Consider the following 21,684-nt stretch of genomic DNA (forward strand, 5'->3'; position numbering starts at 1 on the left):
AATTTGAACCATTTTTTTCATCAGCATTTGCTTCACCATGGTCTCCGTAGCCTCTCTACCAAGTTTCAAGGCAATCCAATGCTTCGATGAAGCTTCAGAGGTTTCTGAATAGGGCAACTTTACTTCTGCCACCTGGAATTTGTGCCATACTATGCCCTCTTTGGGCACATTATGGCTAAAATTTAACCGATACTTGCAGATGCCAATAGCAATTGCATTGGCAGATGTCAACACATCAACATCATCTCAGTCTTACTTTTCAAAAATACTTTGAAACATAACTTCTATATGTTTCAACAAGAAATATACATTCTAGAAAGAGCTTTCTGTGTGCATACAAAATGATACATTCACAGGGTGGCCACTCTACGAGCATGATGGAATTCAAGTATAATTACCGGTTTTCAAGGCAAACTTGCCAAATATTCAAGGCTACAAGCTGATGTCTTCTCTATTCAAGCCTTAGGTATTACCGCCTCTCAGCCCCCCCCCCCCCCCGCCAAAACACACAAATATATTAATAATATAAAGGATCTGTCTGATTGCAATTCTATCCAATAATTCTAATAATTAAATTCAGTTAAACGGTATAAATATATATATATATTTAATTTAAGGTACGGAGTGTTTAAGTAACGTTACATTTGCCATTTCACATATTCAGGCTCGAAATATCTCTACAAACACAAGTCATTATTGTTACGGGAGATACTAATCTACGAAAAATTGTTAATATATAAGTATTTCAAACCCAAATGTAACTATCAACTTCACGATTATCTTGCAACAATCTTCTCTCTAATGTATTGTTGTGCAAAGGCCACTAAAAAAGTAAACAAATTGAGAGAATTCTCTTTTATTTTCCACGCATTTCTTTTCCTTCCTCGATACAAATAAATGCTAAACTGTGAAAAACTTCTCCCATGGGCATTTATAAATGTGTATAAATTCAATGCGATTTGGATTAATTAATAAAAGTTGCAATTTTTCACGTTTACGAAGAAAAATTCACAGAGAATGCCCGCATAATTCCCGGAACCAATAATTCACGGAATTCAAGGAATTCCCGGTGAGTAACCACCCTGATTCATCGAACATCACTCACTACAGAATTACACAGCTTCAAAATTACCTGAAAATCCAATTGCGCATGATTCCATGTACCGGTAATCATTTAAGTATTCCGCACACACTTTCCCCAACGCCACGTACATTGCACTTGTCGAGACACAGAAGAAAAGCACGAGCAAAAGAAAGTTCTTGCTTCCATATTTTCTCTCCAACGTGCGTCCCTTCACGGCAAAGGAGATCATATTGTAATACAAGTGAAGGTCATCCCCATGCTCAAACACTGACAACAACAGTCGCCTGTAATCCTTTCCACTAAGTATGGCCTTGCTGCTAATACAAACTTCTGCTTTATGCCATGGTACATCGATGATTCCGGTATAGAGAACAACCTGTGAAGGGAAATACATAAAAACAAGAGCTTTCATCAACTTTTTTTTCATTAATTATACCTTATTTTACAGATATGCTAAAAATAAATATGTATCTTCATATTATGCCAAAATTTATGTAATTTTGTATTATCTTTGCGAGTTGTGCTATGCAAGCTGTAAAAATACTATTTTTGTTTTCCATATTTTTACATATACAGGGTGCGGCAATGAATCAGGAAATTTTGAAATACTCCACACTTAAGACAAAATAATACATTAGAAAACACATAATTAAAACAAAATTACTTTATTCATTGAAGGAAAAATACCAAAAGAAAATACAATCCTTACATTTCGATTTACTTGAAAATAACATTACTCAATGACCTCCATCTTGTTTCACATGGGGGCTCCCTGATAGCATAGTGATAAGGTTGTAGCCTTGTAATAAGGGGGTCTTGATTCCGATACCCAGTGGAGGTTTATAGAGTTTCGGATCCCACTTTAAACTGTAGGTCCAGGCCCGATTAGCCTTACTGTTCATGAAGTGAACTTAAAGCACAAAAGCAATCAATTTTGTTCCACACACCTATCAGTCTATTGGGTAGGTTTCAAACGACATTGCTCAGCATGGTCACAGGAATTTGAGCCACCTCTTTTTGGATTCGATCTCTTTAAGTTCTTGAGAGCGCATGTGCACATAACTATCATTGTTTTTGTAATATGCTTTTACAGCAAATGTGTGCTGTGCTCCGTTCCACGACTGAGTGGCAAAGCAGAAGCTGAAAGATGGTGGTAGTCGCGTATTACCTCCGAGGCAACAACTAGCTATATTCAGTGTTGCAAATTTGCCTGATTCGTTGCTGCATTAGTTTCTAGCATATGTTTTACACATTTTACTAATTTTTACATATGATTTCTACAGTGCCTTCTAACCTCGGTGGCCGTGGAGTGGCAGCTAGCTCAGCAAGAGCGCATCTGCTGGTATTTAGACCAACAGCTGTACCCTGACTTGCCACTGGATGCATCAGTGCTTCATTATCCAGATAACTGGTGTCCAGTTTGTACATGTCTGCGAAGTGTTAACAAGTGTTTTAGATTGTTTTATTTTAGTTTACGTATTACTGGTGTTTTCTGCAGTCTAATAATGTCATGTACAATTCAAAGCAACAAATGTTTATGTACGACTCTTACTTCATTACGAATTCTTGTAGGGAAGTTAGATGTTTTGCAGCAGTTTCCAGATGTTCCCATTCAACACAGAGAGAGTATTCGGATATTTGTGAACAAATTTAGAGAAACAGTGTCTGTTCTTGGTAAGAAGCAAAGGTAAAAATGGAATGTGATTACTGAGGATAAACTAGACAATGTTGGAGAACGATTGGAACATACATCTCACAAATCCCTCCGGCGTCCCCCACAAGTAACAGACATTTGCATGTCGTCTGCATGACAAGCTACCAAGCTTCTAAACCTGAAGCCATACATTGGAAGGATTGAGAAAAAACATCAGGAAAGTACTTGAACCAAGAGGAACTGATACGTGTTATGTGAAAATTTCCTTAAAAAATGCCACAAATTTATGGAAGCAGGAGGACATGATTTCCAACACCCCTTGTAACAAGGTACGTGCTCATTTTAATTGTAACTGTCCATGTAATTGTATGAGCTTATTTCATTACATAGCTAGCGGTTCATTATGCGGATGTTTTATCCAGTTTGCCCGCAGATGCACTCTCGTTGATCGTCACGCTAACTGCCGATCTGCGGACACCTAGGCTAAGAAAGGCACGGCATATTTTCAAACATTTTCAAGGAACTGAACGTGTGCAACAGTCAGATGCCTTACTAAAATATAACACTGGTGATTACCTGGCCAATAATTGCTGCTAATGTCACTGGTGGAATTGTGTCATATCCCATCTGAAACAACTCAGTTAGCAACAAAATTACTCCAAATTCAATCCCGCGTGGTCTGTCCCTGCTGCGCCTCATCTTGCTTGCTCTTCACATCTAATCACAACTGTAAGAAAAGGCACACATTAATGAAAATGTCTTGCATTTTTTTAAATCATTTTTTTTTGTTGCTGTTGTCATTGCTCCTGTACAAAACGGTCAAAACAGGCATTATTTTTTACATTTTTGTTTAAAACTGGCAGTCATTTTTATTTTATGGCTTCTGGCCTTTGCAAACAGTTGGAATAGATTTGATAACTCAGCTAAAAAAAAATATAGTAAGCTGGGGTAAAAAATGTTGTTTTCAGTGCATGTCCTGTAATGCAAATGACTGAAATTGAGGGCCAAAACTGATATTCCCTTGTCATAAAAAATCAAAGTTTAGGATTCTCTTTAGCAGGAAAGAAAAAATCACAATATCATAGCTATAATCTTTTTAGAAGGATCATAAACATCCAAAGATTTAACAGAAAATATTTGAGGTCTGTGACTGGTCTCCTCTTTTAGTTATAGTTCCTTGATTATTTTTTTTTTTAATTTGAGCTGAAATATCTCTGCTGAGGGACCTAATAAAAATTTGACATTTTCAGCATAAAGATTATTCGGTGAGGGGTGCCAGTAAAAACAAATTGAGTTTGATACGGATAACAAAGTTACAACAGGGAAGAGTTGGTCAAGAACAGCCTAATTTATATTAGTAAGGAAATTTTGATATCCCCTTCCTAACAAATGAAACTAAAGAAGACAAAAAATGTTTATGGTATGTTCCTATAACCATTCGTGATCTGCTCTACCACATGTGGCTATTCTGCAATGTGCAACCATTTGAGTCTGTGGAAATACAGATAAAATTTTATCCGGATTTCGGATATTCTGATATCTGGATATACAACACCAGGGGACCCAAGATTGAATCCCAGCCTGGGTGAGAGAGTGAGAGAGAGAGGGGGGTAGGGTGGAAATGAGGGGGAGGTCTTTATGTACCTTCATCAATTTCATCACTCATCCTCATAGCCAAAAGTGGCAGAAATGCAAAGTACAATAAAACAAATCAATATCCAGATATCCGAATTGTTTGGATTATCCAAACAGTTTTATCATTTATCCATTTTACAGGCTATCCACGCACTCTTTTATTCGTCACGTTCATACTTCACTGTACGGATATTCTACAAATCCTTCATCAAATCTGTACTATATCTAAATTATCAGGATATCCAATTTTTCAGATTATCCCATCCCTAAAGCTCTCACGATGGGAAGTTTCAAGCATTCGTACAAAGAAAACTATTTACCACGGACATTTCTTTTTTTTTTGTCCACTTCCCAACAAACCCAATTAAGAGTTGGAAGAAAATTTTAATTTCACACAAAAAATAATAACTGCATCATGCAATACAAAATATTCAGGATTAGTGGCAATAGCTAGTTTAGTTTAGTAGTTTACTAGATAATATTGTTTTGAATTTTTGGAATTTGAATTTAAAATTTTGGGTGCGTCAGCACTTAGGCTATTTTGCACCTGGGTCATTCCATGTCAAGTGAACCAAATTTCGGTCAATTTTGAACGTGACCATCTCTGATTTTATTCATACTTAATTTTCATGAAGTAGCACCCTAAGGTAGGAAAAACTGCAAAATTGCAGATTTGTATCTGTTGTAGTTCTCCAGTTAGAACCCTCTGAAACATGGAAAAAAGCACAATTTTCAGCACACATGCAATCACAAAAAATCTCTTAAATGAAGCTAGAATTGACGTAGAAGGTTGGGATAAGAATCAAATTGTTGCTTTTGCTATGAGCTTTAATTAGATATATCACATGACTACTTTTCAATTTTTTTTCATTGCAAGGTCATTCAAACTTTTTTGAAAATCGAATTTTTCAAAAACCTATATTTTGAAATTGTTTTAAAAATGCACATAGAAAAACACACATTTCAACATTAAGTCTTAGAAGTTTTGTTATGGGATCGCAAGGGGATCATAGTTTTTGACATGTATAAACAAATACTACACTATGTAAGACCATATGACACGGGAATATTGCAATGTAAATTCCATTCCTTTGTAAAGGAACTATGTTGTTTACCAAATTGGCCAAATGGTGAAATAATGGGTATGTAGGAAAGTGGAGAGGGCATGTTTTTAACAAATATTTGTTAAAAAATAAAATAAAATATTTAAAAATTTTTGAAACATTGAATATTATATTTAAAATATATTTTCAAGTTGTTGTTTTTGTTTTTTTTGTCTTGTTAAAGCCACCACAGCTCATACACAACACCTTCTTTTCCACGTGCTTCTCGTCCATCGGTGTTCTCCGCAGGCAAAGCTGGCTGGATTACCTAGCTTGCTCTTCTTCTGCCTGACCAGTTTCCAGGTAGAAACGGCCGCCCGAAGGAAAAAGGAAGATTTTTACCTCTACCTCCCTTGTCACCTCGCCTCCTGCTGCAATGGTTGAAAGCCCAGGCTTTCAGGTCCCCCAGTCTATCTCCTATAGGACAGATAGGGGATTGGTTTCTCATAGATTTTTTTTGTAAATCCTCTAAAGAACTCATGGTAAAAAATTTTCTGCAGTACTTACATATGTTCTCTGTATTTACACAACATTTTACACGTTGTACAATATGTATATATAATATGGGATGTAGTCTTATTATTTATGAAATGGGAACATGTTATGCGCAGACAATAATGTTATGCTTTCTTTCTTTCTTCTTCAAGTATGGAATATATAATGCTTAAATTACAAATAAGTGCTCTCGTTTTAGTAGTGTTTTAATTAAATATACTACTGTTGGCCTCTAAAAGTCATAAATACGGATGTATTTATTTGGGCAAGAGAACACGCATTCAAATTGTTGTTGGTTTGGTTTATTTTACTTCGCTTTTCTGCCACATTTGGTTATCACGAAAATGAGGATAAGTGATGATATGATGAAATTGATGAAGGGACCTCATATGAACAATCCAGGCCAGGATACGAACCCGTGATGAGTACACATTTTGTCCTATGTGTTGTACTCTGCAGTGAATAATGAAATAATTTGGAATGAAAAATGTATCTCAGAACTCAAAAAGCCAAATGAATATTATTGAAGAAACTACAAAAAAGTGTGTTTTGTTACCTGTTTTGTTTCTGTGCATAAAGTGTGCTTAAAACACCAAATCAACCAACCGTGGGGGAGTGGTTATCACAGCACGCTACGACACCAGGAGTTCCGGGTTCGAACCCCATCCTGGGCATGGGTGTTCTTTGTTTGTACCTTCATTAATTTTATCGTATCATCTTCACAATTAACCAAATGTGACAAAAAGCGACGCTAAGTAACAAAAATGGAATCAAATCATTGATTGATTGCTTGATTTGGTTTATTTTACTTTGCTTTTCCGCCACTTTTGGCTAATCGCGAAGATGATACGATAAAATTGATGAAGGGACACACACAAAGAAGCTGAGATTCGAACCCAGGATCTCTGGCTTAGTAGTCAAATCAAATCGTTTTTTTATTTTCGAATGTGGGTGGGGTTTACGTGTACTTTTTTTTAGTACTCATTCATCATTTTGCAATCTTCTCCTGTTATTGACATCCTTTTTTTTTAGGAATACTGGGCCCTAAAGGGGGGAGGGGTGTGACCCACACCAACCCCACCCCCTTTGAGCATGCCACTGACTGCTACCCCAAGTGTCGACGTCACCGCACATCACTGTGTATGTATGTATATATATATATATACAGAGCATTCCCTGACATTCGCTACGAGACTCTGCAGCAAGCGGCCCGGCGTCAGCCCTTCCCTTTCCCAGCGAACGGGGTCCGCGACAGTCGGCTATTAAAATTACAGTTTTCATATTGTGTACTAACCTTGACTACAGAAGGTGTTCAAAATGATGTCCCTCTGCTGCAACACATTCCTGGCATATCCCAAGTTCGTCTACTGTAGTTCTCCCAATTTCTCGTACAATACTCTCTTTTAACTCACGGATGGTGTGTGGATTGTCTTTGTATAATTTATTTTTAGATTTCCCCATAAATAAAAATCGCAGGCTGACAAATCAGGGGACCTACAGGGTTTTTGAAACACCCGTTTCTTGTGAGAGGCGGCGGATAATTTCCAAGCTGTTCTAACCTTTGTCCTATCTCATAGAGTTTTTCCTCAGTAAGTACAAGTGGGTTTTTCTTTCCACTCTTATTCAGAACTGAACATGTTACTCTAAACTTTTTTACGAGGTTTAATATAGTGGTCCTATGTGGAACGGGAACACCAGGAAATTTCGTTGCAAAACATCATCTCACTTCTCCAGAATTCCTCTTTCCGAAGTAACACTCGACAAGTTAATCCTTTGTTGTAATGTAAACTTTTGTGGTGCCATATTAAGCCACAATCTTCAATACAACTTCCGAGGGAGGATTATACTGGCATCAGTCTGCAACAAAAAAAAAACAGACTGTAGCGTGCGACGCCGGGCCGCTTGCCGCCGAGTCTCGTAGTGAATGTCAGGAATGCTCTGTGTGTGTGTGTGTGTGTGTGTGTGTATGTATGTATGTGTGTGTGTATATATATATATATATATATATTGTAAAGTGTTTTTATTTTTTAATTGTTATATATATATATTGAAAAGACATGATGTGCTACAATTGCTAAAACTAAGAAGACTTTCACTGATGTATTTGCATTCTTCAATGAGGCACAACCTCAAATAAAATACACTTGTGTACAGATGAACAACAAAATTTCATTTTTTGATCTGAAACTTCAGACAATTAGGACAATAATCCAAATTCAGTCAACCAGAAGAAAAAAAATAAGTGGGGAAAAATTCATTCCCTTGTAATAATGGGCAATATGTGTTAAGAAGACCAAGATTGTCAATTAATGAAGATATTAGAAGAAAGGGGGGAAAAATTCAACATAGCAAAGAAAAATAACAAACACTAACAGAATGAACCAACCAAATTAAGAAAAGGATTAAAAGAAAACTAAAAGGAAGCAACAAAAGTGGACCCATTACAAATAAATTGTTTTGTATTCCATTCCACCAAGGTTTTTCACATAAATTACATGATTTTTTAGAGAATTTAAACTCAAGATTGTTTCTTTAAATCCTTGAAATGGAAAAGTGTGGAATGTTCATTTCGTGAATACAGAGTGAAAAAAAACAGTACCATTTGTGTAATCTAAAGGAGTATATAATAATTTGTTCATGTTCAAAAGATTATGTACGGAAGGGGTTCCCACACTTTTTTGTTTCACAGCACCCTGACATTTTTCAAGATTTTTCCGTGCTGTCCATCTAATAATTGCAATGCTTCAGTGTGGTTAGGTTGCTTGCCTTAAATTAAAAAGTAAACACATATTTCAAATTTTGAAACATTTTTATGTAAGAAGTACAGTAATGTGGGGCTATTCTGAATGCATTGCAGTAAATGTCATTGAATTGTAGTGGTACCTGATAGCAGTGTAAAGTTAAATAGTTCTGTAGCTCATGATGCCACCTTCGACGTACCGTAAGTTGTTAGACTCGTGTGTTGTTCGTTGGTCCAGAAAAAATTCTCAAACCTCTGTTCAGAATTACACTTATTTGGGGGCTATTCTGAATACAAGCACATTTTGTATGTATGCTCTGTTGTACTTCACCTAGGGACTATTCGGAACATTCCGTCTTACTGAGGGAGCTATTCTGAACATGCTGATATGTCACTTGTGCATGTTTGCCTGCACGTTTGGCAGTTGGAGAAGGCTAAAGAGGGAAACCACAATGTTTTTTAAGAACTTTTGAAAAAATGAGAACAGGGTATTTGTCAATTAAAACTTTTATTGTAAAGACATAAAATGTTAGAAGTCAACAAGTCTGAACAACTATGTAATGAAAAAAATTAAAAGTTACAAGTAAATGGGTTTGTTTAGGCATGAAAACACTGAAATAAAGTAAAGACAATATGACTCAAACAGAAATTTTTACCTTGAAAACGTAAACCCATACAATGATATCTTTTTTAAAACACCTCTGTTTCAGAGGAAATTTACGAAAAATTTTGTTTCTTGACAATTGGATTTGTTGCACATCATCATGTCTAAAATGTCTACAGTGAACCATGATGCATGACGTTCCTCCATTGTTGCTCACCAGGGAAAAGTTTCCATGTTTCTGGAAAACGTGAAATCAACTGTTCCTAGGTTTCTATTTTTATTATTTCCATTTTGCGACCACATGGGAATTATTGCACTCAAGACTGAACCATTATGATCCCAAAATAATGTAGCATTTTTTTTCCAGGTGGTTTTCAAGATTAGTTCAGTAAGTATAAAACAGGAAAACATTTTAGAACCCACTGTTTAGAATAACCCCCCCTTGTTCAGAATAGCCCCACATTATGGTACTAAATAAGCACATATCTTAAACAATCATATCATGAAGAGATACTGGGATGGGCTCTAGCCCTACCTAAAATATTCTCAGCCCACCCAAATATTGATTGATTTAGTTTATTTTACTTCGCGTTTTGTGCCTCTTGGCTAATTTGTAAAGATGGGGATGAGTGATGAAATGGATGAATGGATATTCACAAACAACCAAGCCCGAGCGGGATTCGAACCCAGGACCCTTGGCATCGCAGCACGATGTGCAAACCACTCGACCACAGCTCACCCAAATAGAAAACAAAACATGGTATAGATTAAGTAAAGTATCAAGCTGGTAAAGAATTATAGTAAAGCACACAAAGCAGCCTTAACAATTTACTAACATAACTCAGTTTCACTTCAAAAGTGAAGAACATTTCTAAATTCTACATCTTGTTGGTTTCCTTTCATTAACGTGCAAAATATAAACATGTAAACAAAACGTCATTATTCCACGGTCAGGAGATACTACAGTGCTTTTCATCAATCGGTTTCCTTTTTTGATGATTGTTGTTTCCTTCTCTTGTATTTCTTGGGAGCAGTGGCATCTTGGTAATTTGTTTCTCTTCGTTGGACTTCATTTACAATTAAACAAATCCATTTTAATAGCCGTGGTTCATTCGCAAGAATCAAAATGTTTCATTCTTAGCATATGCGACCAGTTGACGGAGTTTGTGGCATGTGTGTAAATCAACACTCTTTTGTGATTGTGTCTGTGTGAAGATGAAATTTTAACTAGTCTGGTATAGTGCAAGCAGATCAGGGTGGGTACATCCGATTATTTTAGTAAAGATAGTAAAAAGTCTAAACTTGGTAATGTCATCCATAAAAGTAATTCTGATGCCAGTCTAGAGAAACTTGAAGGTACTTCACCAGTTGAAACTGAAAGTGCTACGATCGAAGGGGACGTTTCAAACTCTCCTCCCAGTGATATTACAGAAACTCCAAATGAACTTTCACAACAGAACAGCCTGTATTTTTTTTCTTAAACTGGTGTAGAGTGACTAGCCTTGTGAGGTTGTGTTTTGTATGTATATCTTAGTGTAGCTTGAGAAAGTTCTGGGAAACCAGAAATCAATAAAAAAACACTAAAAATAACTGTTAGATTATTTTGCATGTACAAAAAGTGGTTATGCAAACCTTCAAGACAAACATTAAAATAGGTTCTTTTCAAAATTATTAGTGCATATTTTGGCCTTTTTTAGTGCATATTTTGGCTTCTTCTAGTGCATATAAATCCGCCCCCTAGTTATCAGTTGAAAATGACTTTTCCCATTATTGCGTTGCTCGTATAAGAGCTTTGTTTGTCTTGTAAAAGCATAGAGAAACTTTTCTTTAACTGATGAAAGCATATTGTACCTTATTTTTATAAAATTCCTCTTTCTTTATTATATAATTGCATTATAGGTATGAATTTAAGCCATGAACAAGAATGCTACAGTGCAGCACAACGTTGATTGAGTGTATCCTCATGAAGCGTTGCTTCAGCTTGAAAAATTCCTAGAGTCGGCCCTGGCAATGTCCACCAAACCAGAGCCCTCCTAAACATATTTTAACCACCCTTGAGCCCACCCTTAGAAAAATTTATGGCGATGCCACTGCCTGGAAAGCTCCAAGAATCATATGATTTCAGTAAAAATATTGGAACATTTCACGGCTCCCCTGTAAGCCAGCCACAGCACACACTTTGGAGACCACTGATGTAGGGCAAACATAAAGAGATGATTTGGACTCAAGAATGGGCTTGACATCTCACATCATCAAAGAGAAGCATATGATGAGAAAGAGCAATGTCTTGAAAAGAGAAGAGAGATACATAGATACAGAGGTGTGTGTGGGAGGCTCTGTTCATTGCAGAACACTGGAAGAAATTAAATAACAAGAATGGCAATATAGGATCACTATGAAGTTATTTTTTTCACAAGTGAGGTAAGCTGCTACCTTTGAACTTGAATCCAACCGAAGAGATCAAGAAACCTTGTAGAAATAACATTATTGCCAAAGATTCTCTTTTGTTCTTGTATTCCATTGGTATAATTAACACTCATCAAACTAAAAATAAATGTTTGGTGAAGGGAGCATGTGTTCTCATGAAATGTTACATTTAAGATATGTTTATATGCTTGTAACAAGTGTAAACTGCAAGAGTAATACTCCCTGCCAGTATGTAATACGTTTTTATTATTTTTGCAATAACTATGGGACAATTTTCAACTCTACTTTGCACAATTGTAGGCATGTGGCAGTGCTATACGAGGGTCACTATTTATATTTTGAGCCTAACAATGAAAAAACAGGAATTTGGCATTGAAAACTGCTTTATTGTTTTTCGAAGTATTCTCCTTTATGGTCAATACACTTTTGCATTCGTTCGAACCATTTGTCAAAGCAGTTTTTCCAATCTTCTTGAGACACCTCCATAATATGGTTTTTGAACGCATCAACGGCGTCTTCCGCCGACGAAAATCGTTGTCCACGCAATTTATTCTTGACATTCGGGAACAAGAAGAAGTCATTGGGTGCCAAATCAGGACTGTACGGCGGATGACCCATCAATTCGATTTTTTGACTGTTCATAAAGTCGGTTGTTAGACGAGATGTGTGACAGCTGGCATTGTCTTGATGAAGAATGATCCAACGGCGTTTGTTTGTTTTCCGTATTTGACCGAAGACCTCTGGCAAACAAATTGTTGTGTACCATTCAGAGTTGACCGTTCCACGTTCCTCTAAAGGCACAGTTGCCACATGACCAGTTTTCCCGAAAAAACAAGCGACCATTTGTTTCGATGTGCTTCGAGCGTGAACAAGTTTTGTTGGATTGGGTTCATCTTGAAACACCCATACAGTCGACTGCTGTTTACGTTCCGGCTCATATGCATATATCCACGATTCGTCACCTGTTACAATCTTATATACGTCTTTTGAAGCACCACAATTGTATTTATTGAGCATTTGTTTGCACCAATTGACGCAAGCGTCTTTTTCAGTTTTTGCCAAAGTGTGTGGGATCCAACGAGAACATACCTTTCTCACAGCTAAATGGTCATGTAATATTTTATATATGCTGGTAGAACTAATGCCTATGGTTGCCTCAATCTCACAGTATGTCACATGACGATCTTGCAGTATTAGGTTTTGCACAGCATCAATGTTTTCTTGAACAACAACTGATTTTGGATGACCTTCGCGAATCTCGTCTGTGAGCGACGAGAATCAGTGTTGCCAAGGCTCAAAATATAAATAGTGACCCTCGTATCCTTGCTTATTTCTACTTTTTCTTATTGTGAGAGCACACTAGTTCCCGAAAAAGGAATTATATAAAACATATATGTGATTGAGAAGGCCACGCTCTAAAATTCATATCACAATAAAAAGTTAAAACAGCTTTTGGTAAAAATTTACTATCCACAAACATGTGTAACTTCTTTGTTTCGTCATTTTTAACATTTGTACTTACGTATCAGCTTCGTGGAACTTTCTTTAAAGTGTATTGACGTTTTTTTTTATGAAAGTAGTTTCAATTTTTCACATTACAAGAACTTCTTTCTTGTATATTTTCACTTGCCTAAGACACAATATGGTAGATCATCGTAGATTATCGCGAGTCGTGCTTGTCTTTTGTCGATTTTCATTCGGTATTCAGGGTTTCCAACCTCCAAAACCCAAAAAAAAATACATTTTGCGCATTGTTTTACGAACAAAATTTTAACTATGCATGCCTAACCTAACCTAACCTTGCCAGAAATGGTTCGTGGGGCTATCCATCAATGGTTTCCCACACCTGGTAAGAATTTCACCACGCATTCACGACACGTCATATTTTCGGAAAACAAGGGCGTGGTTGGAAACACTGCATCCCCAATGAAAATCTACAAAACACAAGCACGACGCGCGATAATATACGAAGGTGTACGCGCCAAAGGCTATTGTGCGTCGGAGAATTAATTTTCAACGAAAATAATGAATTTCCGCTATGACACTTTCCCACATGACAAAAAACAACTTTCAGATGTTCAACAATGCTGCAGGAACTTATTACCGTAAGTAGTTTCTTCTGTAAAAATGAAGAAATCTGTTTGTGGATAGTAAACTAGTACCCAGGATTTTGATATTTGGGTAAACTTCTCATAAGGGCCAGACAGCTGGAATTTGCATGGAAATAAGCTCTATTTGCGACATATCGAGTTAAGTTTTCTTCGTTTCTTTTCCCCTTCGGTAACACATAAAATGGCGGTCACAGTTTCACTACCGTACTCAGCATACAGTGTTTCCACCCCACTGCACCCAAAAATACCTACGTAGCCCCACAAACCATTGACGCATAGCCCCACGAACCATTTCCGGTAAGGTTAGGTTAGGTAGGGTCACGTATAGGTTACAATAGTTAAAAATTGGTTTCGAAAAAAATATGCATAGCCCCACACACCATTCTCGCATAGCCACACAAACCATTGACACACAGCCCCCCCAAACCATTTGCGGAAACGTACCTTCTTCAGTTACAAAAACACATGTTTGGAAACAACTTACCAGGATTACGTCATCACACACAGGCTACATCCACCTGGAAGTAAATGGATGCAAGAGCTTTTGTGCATCGGTCACACATTTATATCGAAAAATATATGATTTACCGGCAAAATTCAATGAACGATGCGATAAAACACTTCCCAGAATTTCCAGAAGTATAAATAAACTGCATTCGGTAAGTAATTTCTCCTGTAAATTTGATGAAATCCGTCAGTCCCTTACGAGAAATTTACCACTGATATTTGTCCAACAGGACGAATGCTGGTAATACTCAAGAGACTAAATATGATGTTATTTGTGTTTTCCATACCTTGAAATAAAATGTTGATCAAAACATATAAATCTGTTAAAGTCTATCACCGGATCCTGTTTTCCTTATGAAAAGAACACTTCAGACAGTGGTAAATTACAAACGCGGTCACCCATTTTGTATATTTCCTCTCAAAGGTAACATTATAGTATAGGGGAGACGGATTTCATCAAATTTACAGGAGAAATTACTTATGGAAATCATTTTCTGTAGCGTTGTCAAAGTTCGTGAATGTAGTTTTGATCCTTTTTAATGCGAATACATGTTGTTCCGCATTCCAAAATAGGGTAAAATTTTCGTATCCCCAAAACGTATTTCTTCAATTTTACAGGAGAAAGTACTTACCGAAATGGGTTTATTTATACTTTAGGAAGGTCTTGGAAGTTTGTTTTCACCTCGTTGAAATTTTTTTGCCGGTAAATCATGTAATTTTCGACATTAATGTCACTCCGATGCACGAAACCTTGATGTCCATCTACTATGGGAACCAAATATTTGCGAGTGTTTCATGACGTAACAACCGGTCAGTTTCCAAATACGCGGTTTTGTAACTGTGTAACAGTTCTAGTACGTAAATAAACGTTGAGTTACTGTTCATCATTTCTGATTACGAACTTGCGACAACATGATGTGCACAGGATCAGTGGCATGCTCAATGTGAGGTTGATGGGGTTTATAACCCCCCTTTCGCCCAGAATCTCTAAGGCTATTTATGAATGGTTCGTGGGGCTATCCGTGAATGCTTCGTGGAGCTATTTATGAATGGCTTGTGGGGCTAGCCGTGCATGGTTCGTGGGGTTTTCGAACCCGAAAAAAAATTCTAATTTTGAAAAACAAATTTAACTATGCTTGCCTAACCTAACAAAACCTAACCTAACCTTGCCGTGCATGGTTCGTGGGGCTATTTATCAATGGTTCGTGGGGCATTAAAAATTTACTATCCTTCGGACACCTCTAATTTTTTCGTTTCGTCAATTTTTGACATTCGTACTTACGTATCTCCTTCGCGGAACATTCCTGAAGGTGTATTGACGTTGTTTTGATGAAAGTAAGAGCAATTTTTCACATTACCGGTACTTCTTTCTCCTAGCCTTTCCGCTTGCCTCACACACAATATGGCACGTACACCTTCCTACATAATGACGCGTCAGGCTTGTCTTTCCTCGATTTTCAATTGTTGTGCAGTGTTTCAACCTTCGGAACCCAAGAAATGACGGTGAACAAAGTTCATAAGATCTATTTCTTTTTCATTTTTTTTTCACGTTCTTTTACGAAGAAAAATGTAATCTTTCGTGGCGCAATCCGTGAATCGTTTTTGGGGCTATCCGTCCTGGAATAAGTGCGAAACATCTAGAAATTGCAAAATAAGCGAAAATAAGGCATTAGTTTTCGGAATGGAAACTGTCGATTTTCGTAATTTTTTTTGTTTCACAACCAAATATATATATTCCTGATACTACCACGACACCAAATTTTAACTATGTTTCCTAACCTAACTGAACTAACCTAACCATGCGCCAATGGTTCGCAATTATTTCCAATTTCTAGATCCTGATACTAACACGACACCAAATTTTAACTATGTTTCCTAACCTAACCACGTGCCAATGGTTCGTTGGGCTAGCGCCAATGGTTCGTGGGGCTAGCACCAATGGTTCGTGGGGCTAGCGCCAATGGTTCGAGGGGCTAGCGCCAATGGTTCGAGGGGCTGGCGCCAATGGTTCGTGGGGCTAGTGCCAATGGTTCACAATTATTTCCAATTTCTAGATCCTGATACTAACATGACACCAAATTTTAACTATGTTTGCCTAACCTAACCACGTGCCAATGGTTCGTGGGGCTAGCGACACGCCATCCTTCTAACTCTCGTTGCAAACGCAGACAGTTCGAAACACTGGATACCCAATGAACATGAACAAAACACAATTACGACGAGTGATGCATGAAGAAGAAGAAGACGATGCGTGCTGGTGTACGAAGGTGTATGCGCCAAACGCTATTCTCAGTCAGAGAATTAATTTTCAACGAACAACATGAATTTCAGCTATGAAACATTCCCACATCATACAAAACACCTTCCCGATGTTCGACAATGCTACAGGAACTTATTACAGTAAGTGGTTTCTTCTGTAAAAATAAATAAATGTGTCCGAAGGATAGTTATTTGGTTGACGAAACTTGTGACATATCCATCCGTTGACAATCAATATTCTGCATTCGAACTGTGAATAAAAAATTTGATATTTTTGAGGAATTCATGAGCTTTTATGAGATTCCGAACACTGAGGCCAAAACTTAAAAAAGGGAGAGTGAGTCATTGATTAACTTATTTCAATGATCAGAGCTCCCCCCCAATAATTTTGACAAGTCGGCTCCCCTGGCAGTAATTATCGTACGATGGCGAACAGGAGAGAGGGTAGTTTGTAGCCAAGGCAGGAAAATAATCAGTAGGGTTCATGGATATTATCAAAAGGAAGCAGAAAACAGTGGTCCCTTGGTAAGTGTGCACAAAGTACGAGGGGCGATCAGGTTGCTCTGACCCTAACATAGAAAGAGCGGCAATAGGGTTTCAATTTTTATTTTATTTTTCAAAATACTCCCCTGCAACTCCAATGCACTTCTCCCATCGGTGCTCCAACGCGTGGATACCTTGCAAAATAAAAATCTTCGGACTGGTCCTCCAACCATGAGTCCACAGCCATTATCACATCGGAATCATCAGAAAATTTTTGCCCACGAATGTCATTCTTCAAATGTTTGAACAAATGGAAATCACTGGGGGCCAAATCTGGGGAATAGGGTGGGTGGGGCAGCAATTCGAACGATGCATATGCGATAGCAGCCCTCGCAATGCGTGAGGTGTGGACAGGTGCATTGTCCTGGTGAAGGAGCACACCACGGGTCAACATCCTACGCCTCTTTTTCTTGATGGAATCACGTAATTTCTTGATTAGGTCACTGTAGTATGTGCCAATGATGGTTTGGTCTCTTTGTAGATAGTCCACAAGAAGGACACCCTTGCAGTCCCAGAAAATTGAGGCCATCACCTTCTTGGCTATCGTTTGCACCTTGAACTTCTTCGTTGGTAAGGAATGTGGGTGTTTCCATTCCATGCTTTGTGATTTTGTTTCTGGGTCGAAGTGATGGACCCATGTTTCATCCACAGTTACAAATCGGTGAAGGAAATTGTTTATATCAGCACGAAATTTGTCAAGAAGGTCTTGACTGATGAGCACTCGGGTGCGCTTCTGATCTGGAGTGAGGTTTCGAGGGACCCATCTTGCAGCAATTTTTTTCATTTGCAATTCCTGGGTAATTATGTTTTGCACAGTGCCATATGACAGGCCACACATCTCAGCAACATGACGGATAGTGACTCGACGATCCTTCAGCACGACATCGTGGACTTTGTTAATGTTTTCGGTCGTCATGACAGTTTTTGGTGCTCCACCTGCATGTTCATCCTCACACGACTCTCTCCCACAATTAAACTCACGACACCATCTCTTAACCATACTGTATGAAGGACCACTGTCCCCTAGTGTATCCACCAAGTCCTCATGAATTTTGGATACCGTCCACTTCTTCTTCACAAAATATTTAATCACAGCTCTCACCTCAGTTTTCTCCATTCTGGCACATTGACACAACTTCACTCAGTTAAACCCCTGTAAAAAGAAAACTGTACGTTACTTAGACTTGCAATTCAGATTGAAAGCATATAAAGGATCACTAAACAATAACAAAATAAAAAATCAATCGTGACGTCATTCCTTCTATGTTAGGGTCGGAGCAACCTGATCGCCCCTCGTACAACAGAGAGTGTTGGAAGCTTTTGGAGTGAGTACGCGAACTGTGCAGTGTATTGTTAGGGAAGGCAAAGACAGTCTTGAGGCGTCGGGTTCCACGTCATTTGAATCACCGCGCAAACGAATCAAAAGGAACAGTATCACAAAGGCAATCGACGGTTGCGATAAAGATATAACAAGAAGAATTATCCTCGGGTATTATGTAAAGGGCGAATATCCAACACTGAACAAGTTTTCGCTGATTTGCATACACAAATAAGCTTTCAGTGGGGAGTTTCGTCGTTGTGGAGGATACTGAAGTATATGGGGTTCAAGTACAAAAAGAGCAATGACGGTAGACGATTTCTGATGAAGAGAGCCGATATAGTTACAGCCAGAGTAACGTTTTTGCGAAAAATGGATCTTCTAAAAAATAAGGAACCTTTGCCCTATATAGGTATTTCATTTAGATGAAACGTACATACATCAGAATTACGCTCCAACGAAAAATTGGCAAAATAAAGAGGGTACATGGGGTTTAAAAGTGCCCGTGGGTAAAGGTGGGCGCATTATTGTTTGTCACGTAGGTTCCAGCCACACTGGTTTTCTACAGTAATGTAAATTAGTTTTCAGTGGTTTTTGCAGTTTTTAGATGCGCTTGACAAAAGGAACATCAAAGATGCAGTGATTGTAATGGACAATGCTATAGCTACCATTCGGTACAGTGGGATCCATGAGTATTACCCTGCAAATTGTCCATCACCATGTTCGCACTCTTTATTTGACCCAATAAGAGCTTCAAGAATTTAAAGAAAACTGAAAACAAACTGTTGACAACTTCTGCACCAGCATACATAAAAATCCGTCGCTTAAAAACACATAGGATGCAAGAGAAAAATTAATGAAAATAGTCATGGACAATTTGCACGGTATTACTCATGGATCCCACTGTACAGTTGGAAAGAATTCCTACAACGTATACACTTGATATCGTACACTTATTGGTATTCTACTGACCACAAGATGGGGATATGCATTCTCAGGCCATACGCGAACAATGGGACGTCTGTATTTCATGCTTCTTTCGATTTCAACTCACCCTTCCCGCTACTCTGGCAACGCTGCAGTCTCTCTCTCTAACAGGCCTGTCTCGTTGCGCTGGATAGGTCGTTTCCCCGCTCTCCACTTCCCCTGCCAGCTTCTAGAGCGCACGCCGTAACAACGGAAAAGAGCTATAGTCAAGATTTCTACGCCATATCGCGTGTAACGCAAGCGAAAGTGAACAAAATAAAAATACTCGATATTTCGAAAATTGAGATCATTTGTGTGCAAAAAACGAAACGCGAACTTGAAGAACCCTTAGGAATGCAGAATACGTAAATATCAACGTGAAAAATACGAAACTAAGGGAATTAGAGACGTTTGGTGGTTACTGAAATTTTAATCAAAATAGTACGTTAGCAATGTAAAAAAGTGCGAAATATATGATTTATAGGTGTCTTCCCCATACTATAATAGTATATTTTTAGTATATTACCTAACTTTTCATACAACTGTGCAACATGTAGGTAACAGTTTCATGCATCGGAGACACATTTCTTCAATTTTACACAAGAAACTACTTACGGAAATGAGTTTGTCCAAGGTTTACAACCTCCGTCGATATATATTCTTCCTAAAACCTCATTCTACAATGCAGCAGAACAATAAATAATCACTTTTCATGTAATAATATTGCGCATTTTGTGAAAATCGACAACATCATGCCGTTGTTTCCAAGATGTACCTGCAGATGGCTCTAGCGTCGGAAGTCACGCGATCTCGCTAGTGGAATCAGGGTTTCCAAACGCGCGATTTTTTTCGAGAAACGCGATTTTTTTTTCTTCGAGAAACGCGCGTTTTTTTTTTTCGAGAAAGAAAAATGGTTTTTCGATGAATTTAGGGGTGAAATGGGTGCTAATGGAACCTAACCTAACAGGCCTAACCTAACCTCGTGTGAATGGTTCGTGGGGCTACCCGTGGATGGTTTTTGGGGCTAACGTCAATGGTTTGTGGGGCTACCCGTGGATGGTTTTTGGGGCTAACGTCAATGGTTTGTGGGGCTACCCGTGCATGGTTTTTGATCCCCGGTTTTTTACAACTTTCATGCACAATAGAGTTGGAAACATTGATATTCGAAAACAAAAGAAGCGTTACAATTCGCAAAGCAAGCGATATCGCACCGTGACGTGCTTTCCGTAGCATTAAGGAAAATGGTTTATTTTAGCAGAAAAAGTGTTTGTTTTCGTGCAAAAAGCATATTGGCACCTTCCACTATGTTCCACAATACATAATTGGTAAGTACAAACCACAAGAAAGACAAAATATCCGATTTAAATGTGTCTCCGATGCATGAAACTGTTACCCAACATGTATAAGTCATTCCACAATCGGAACCATGGCCGTTTATGGCATTAATAGCTATCACGGATTAGTTTTAATGATAAAAATCAGTTCCAACTTAAGATACGAAACTTTAACTAGGGGATTATATTCATTCTTTCGTTACAGACATTTATTGATTATCTTGAATGATAACGGAAAGAGGCAATACCTTAAGAAGTGCAATATTTACCTGCCCTTATGGTATTAGAAAAGTGCACTGGAACATGTACTTACTCGAATATGTATGAAACCAATATACGTGGCCGCTTGCTTCCTTGACAAAATTATTTAACAAAAGCAAATAATTATAGACAGTAAAAAATAAGATAATAACGAACACTTGTTGTTTCCAGCAGACACGAACATGCACTACATGATATTTCGTACATATCGCGCAATTTAGACACAACTGACTAAACTTACTAAAACTTGACACAAAGTGTGCATGTGAATTATTTACAGTGAAATTCTATTTTAATCCATTTAATAACTATATATCACAAAACATCGTGAACTAAGCATTTGGTAATATTCCTGCGCAACCATTTATTCCAGTTCTAAATATTTTACTAAACGTTAAATTAGTAGTTTGTATTAACCATCGCGAAATGTCTCAAAACAAGAAGTTTTTCGTGGAAGCCTTCGATTCGCCCAGCTCAACTGTTTGTTCTGCTTTCAACTTTATGCAATCAATGGCGGTTCGCCTTGTGCTTCGGTGTGAGGCGGACGTTTGTGTTGTGTTCGTCCCATTCATACCTCAAAGGACCCATTTACTTATTAAGTGAATGGGAAGAAGAGTTTTGTGCTGTCTTTTGTGTTACTATT

The 21,684-nt window shown here is 37.9% G+C and overlaps 1 protein-coding gene across 1 annotated transcript in view; it reads right to left on the reverse strand.

Annotated features, from left to right (window-relative positions):
- The window catches only part of LOC145994007 (rhomboid-related protein 4-like), a 33,914-nt gene extending 12,676 nt beyond the window's left edge, over positions 1-21,238 (reverse strand). Inside the window, exons 1-3 of the mRNA XM_083130076.1 lie at positions 21,094-21,238; positions 3,315-3,465; positions 1,133-1,460 (exon numbers count right to left, since the gene is read on the reverse strand). Coding sequence (XP_082986202.1) covers positions 1,133-1,460; positions 3,315-3,437 — 451 coding nt within the window. The 5' untranslated portion in view covers positions 3,438-3,465; positions 21,094-21,238. The remainder of the gene's footprint in view (positions 1-1,132; positions 1,461-3,314; positions 3,466-21,093) is intronic.
- Between the last annotated feature and the right edge of the window lie 446 nt (positions 21,239-21,684).

This window comes from Lepisma saccharinum, chromosome 10, assembly GCF_977018435.1.
Source record: "Lepisma saccharinum chromosome 10, izLepSacc3.1, whole genome shotgun sequence".
Lineage (NCBI taxonomy): Eukaryota > Metazoa > Arthropoda > Insecta > Zygentoma > Lepismatidae > Lepisma > Lepisma saccharinum.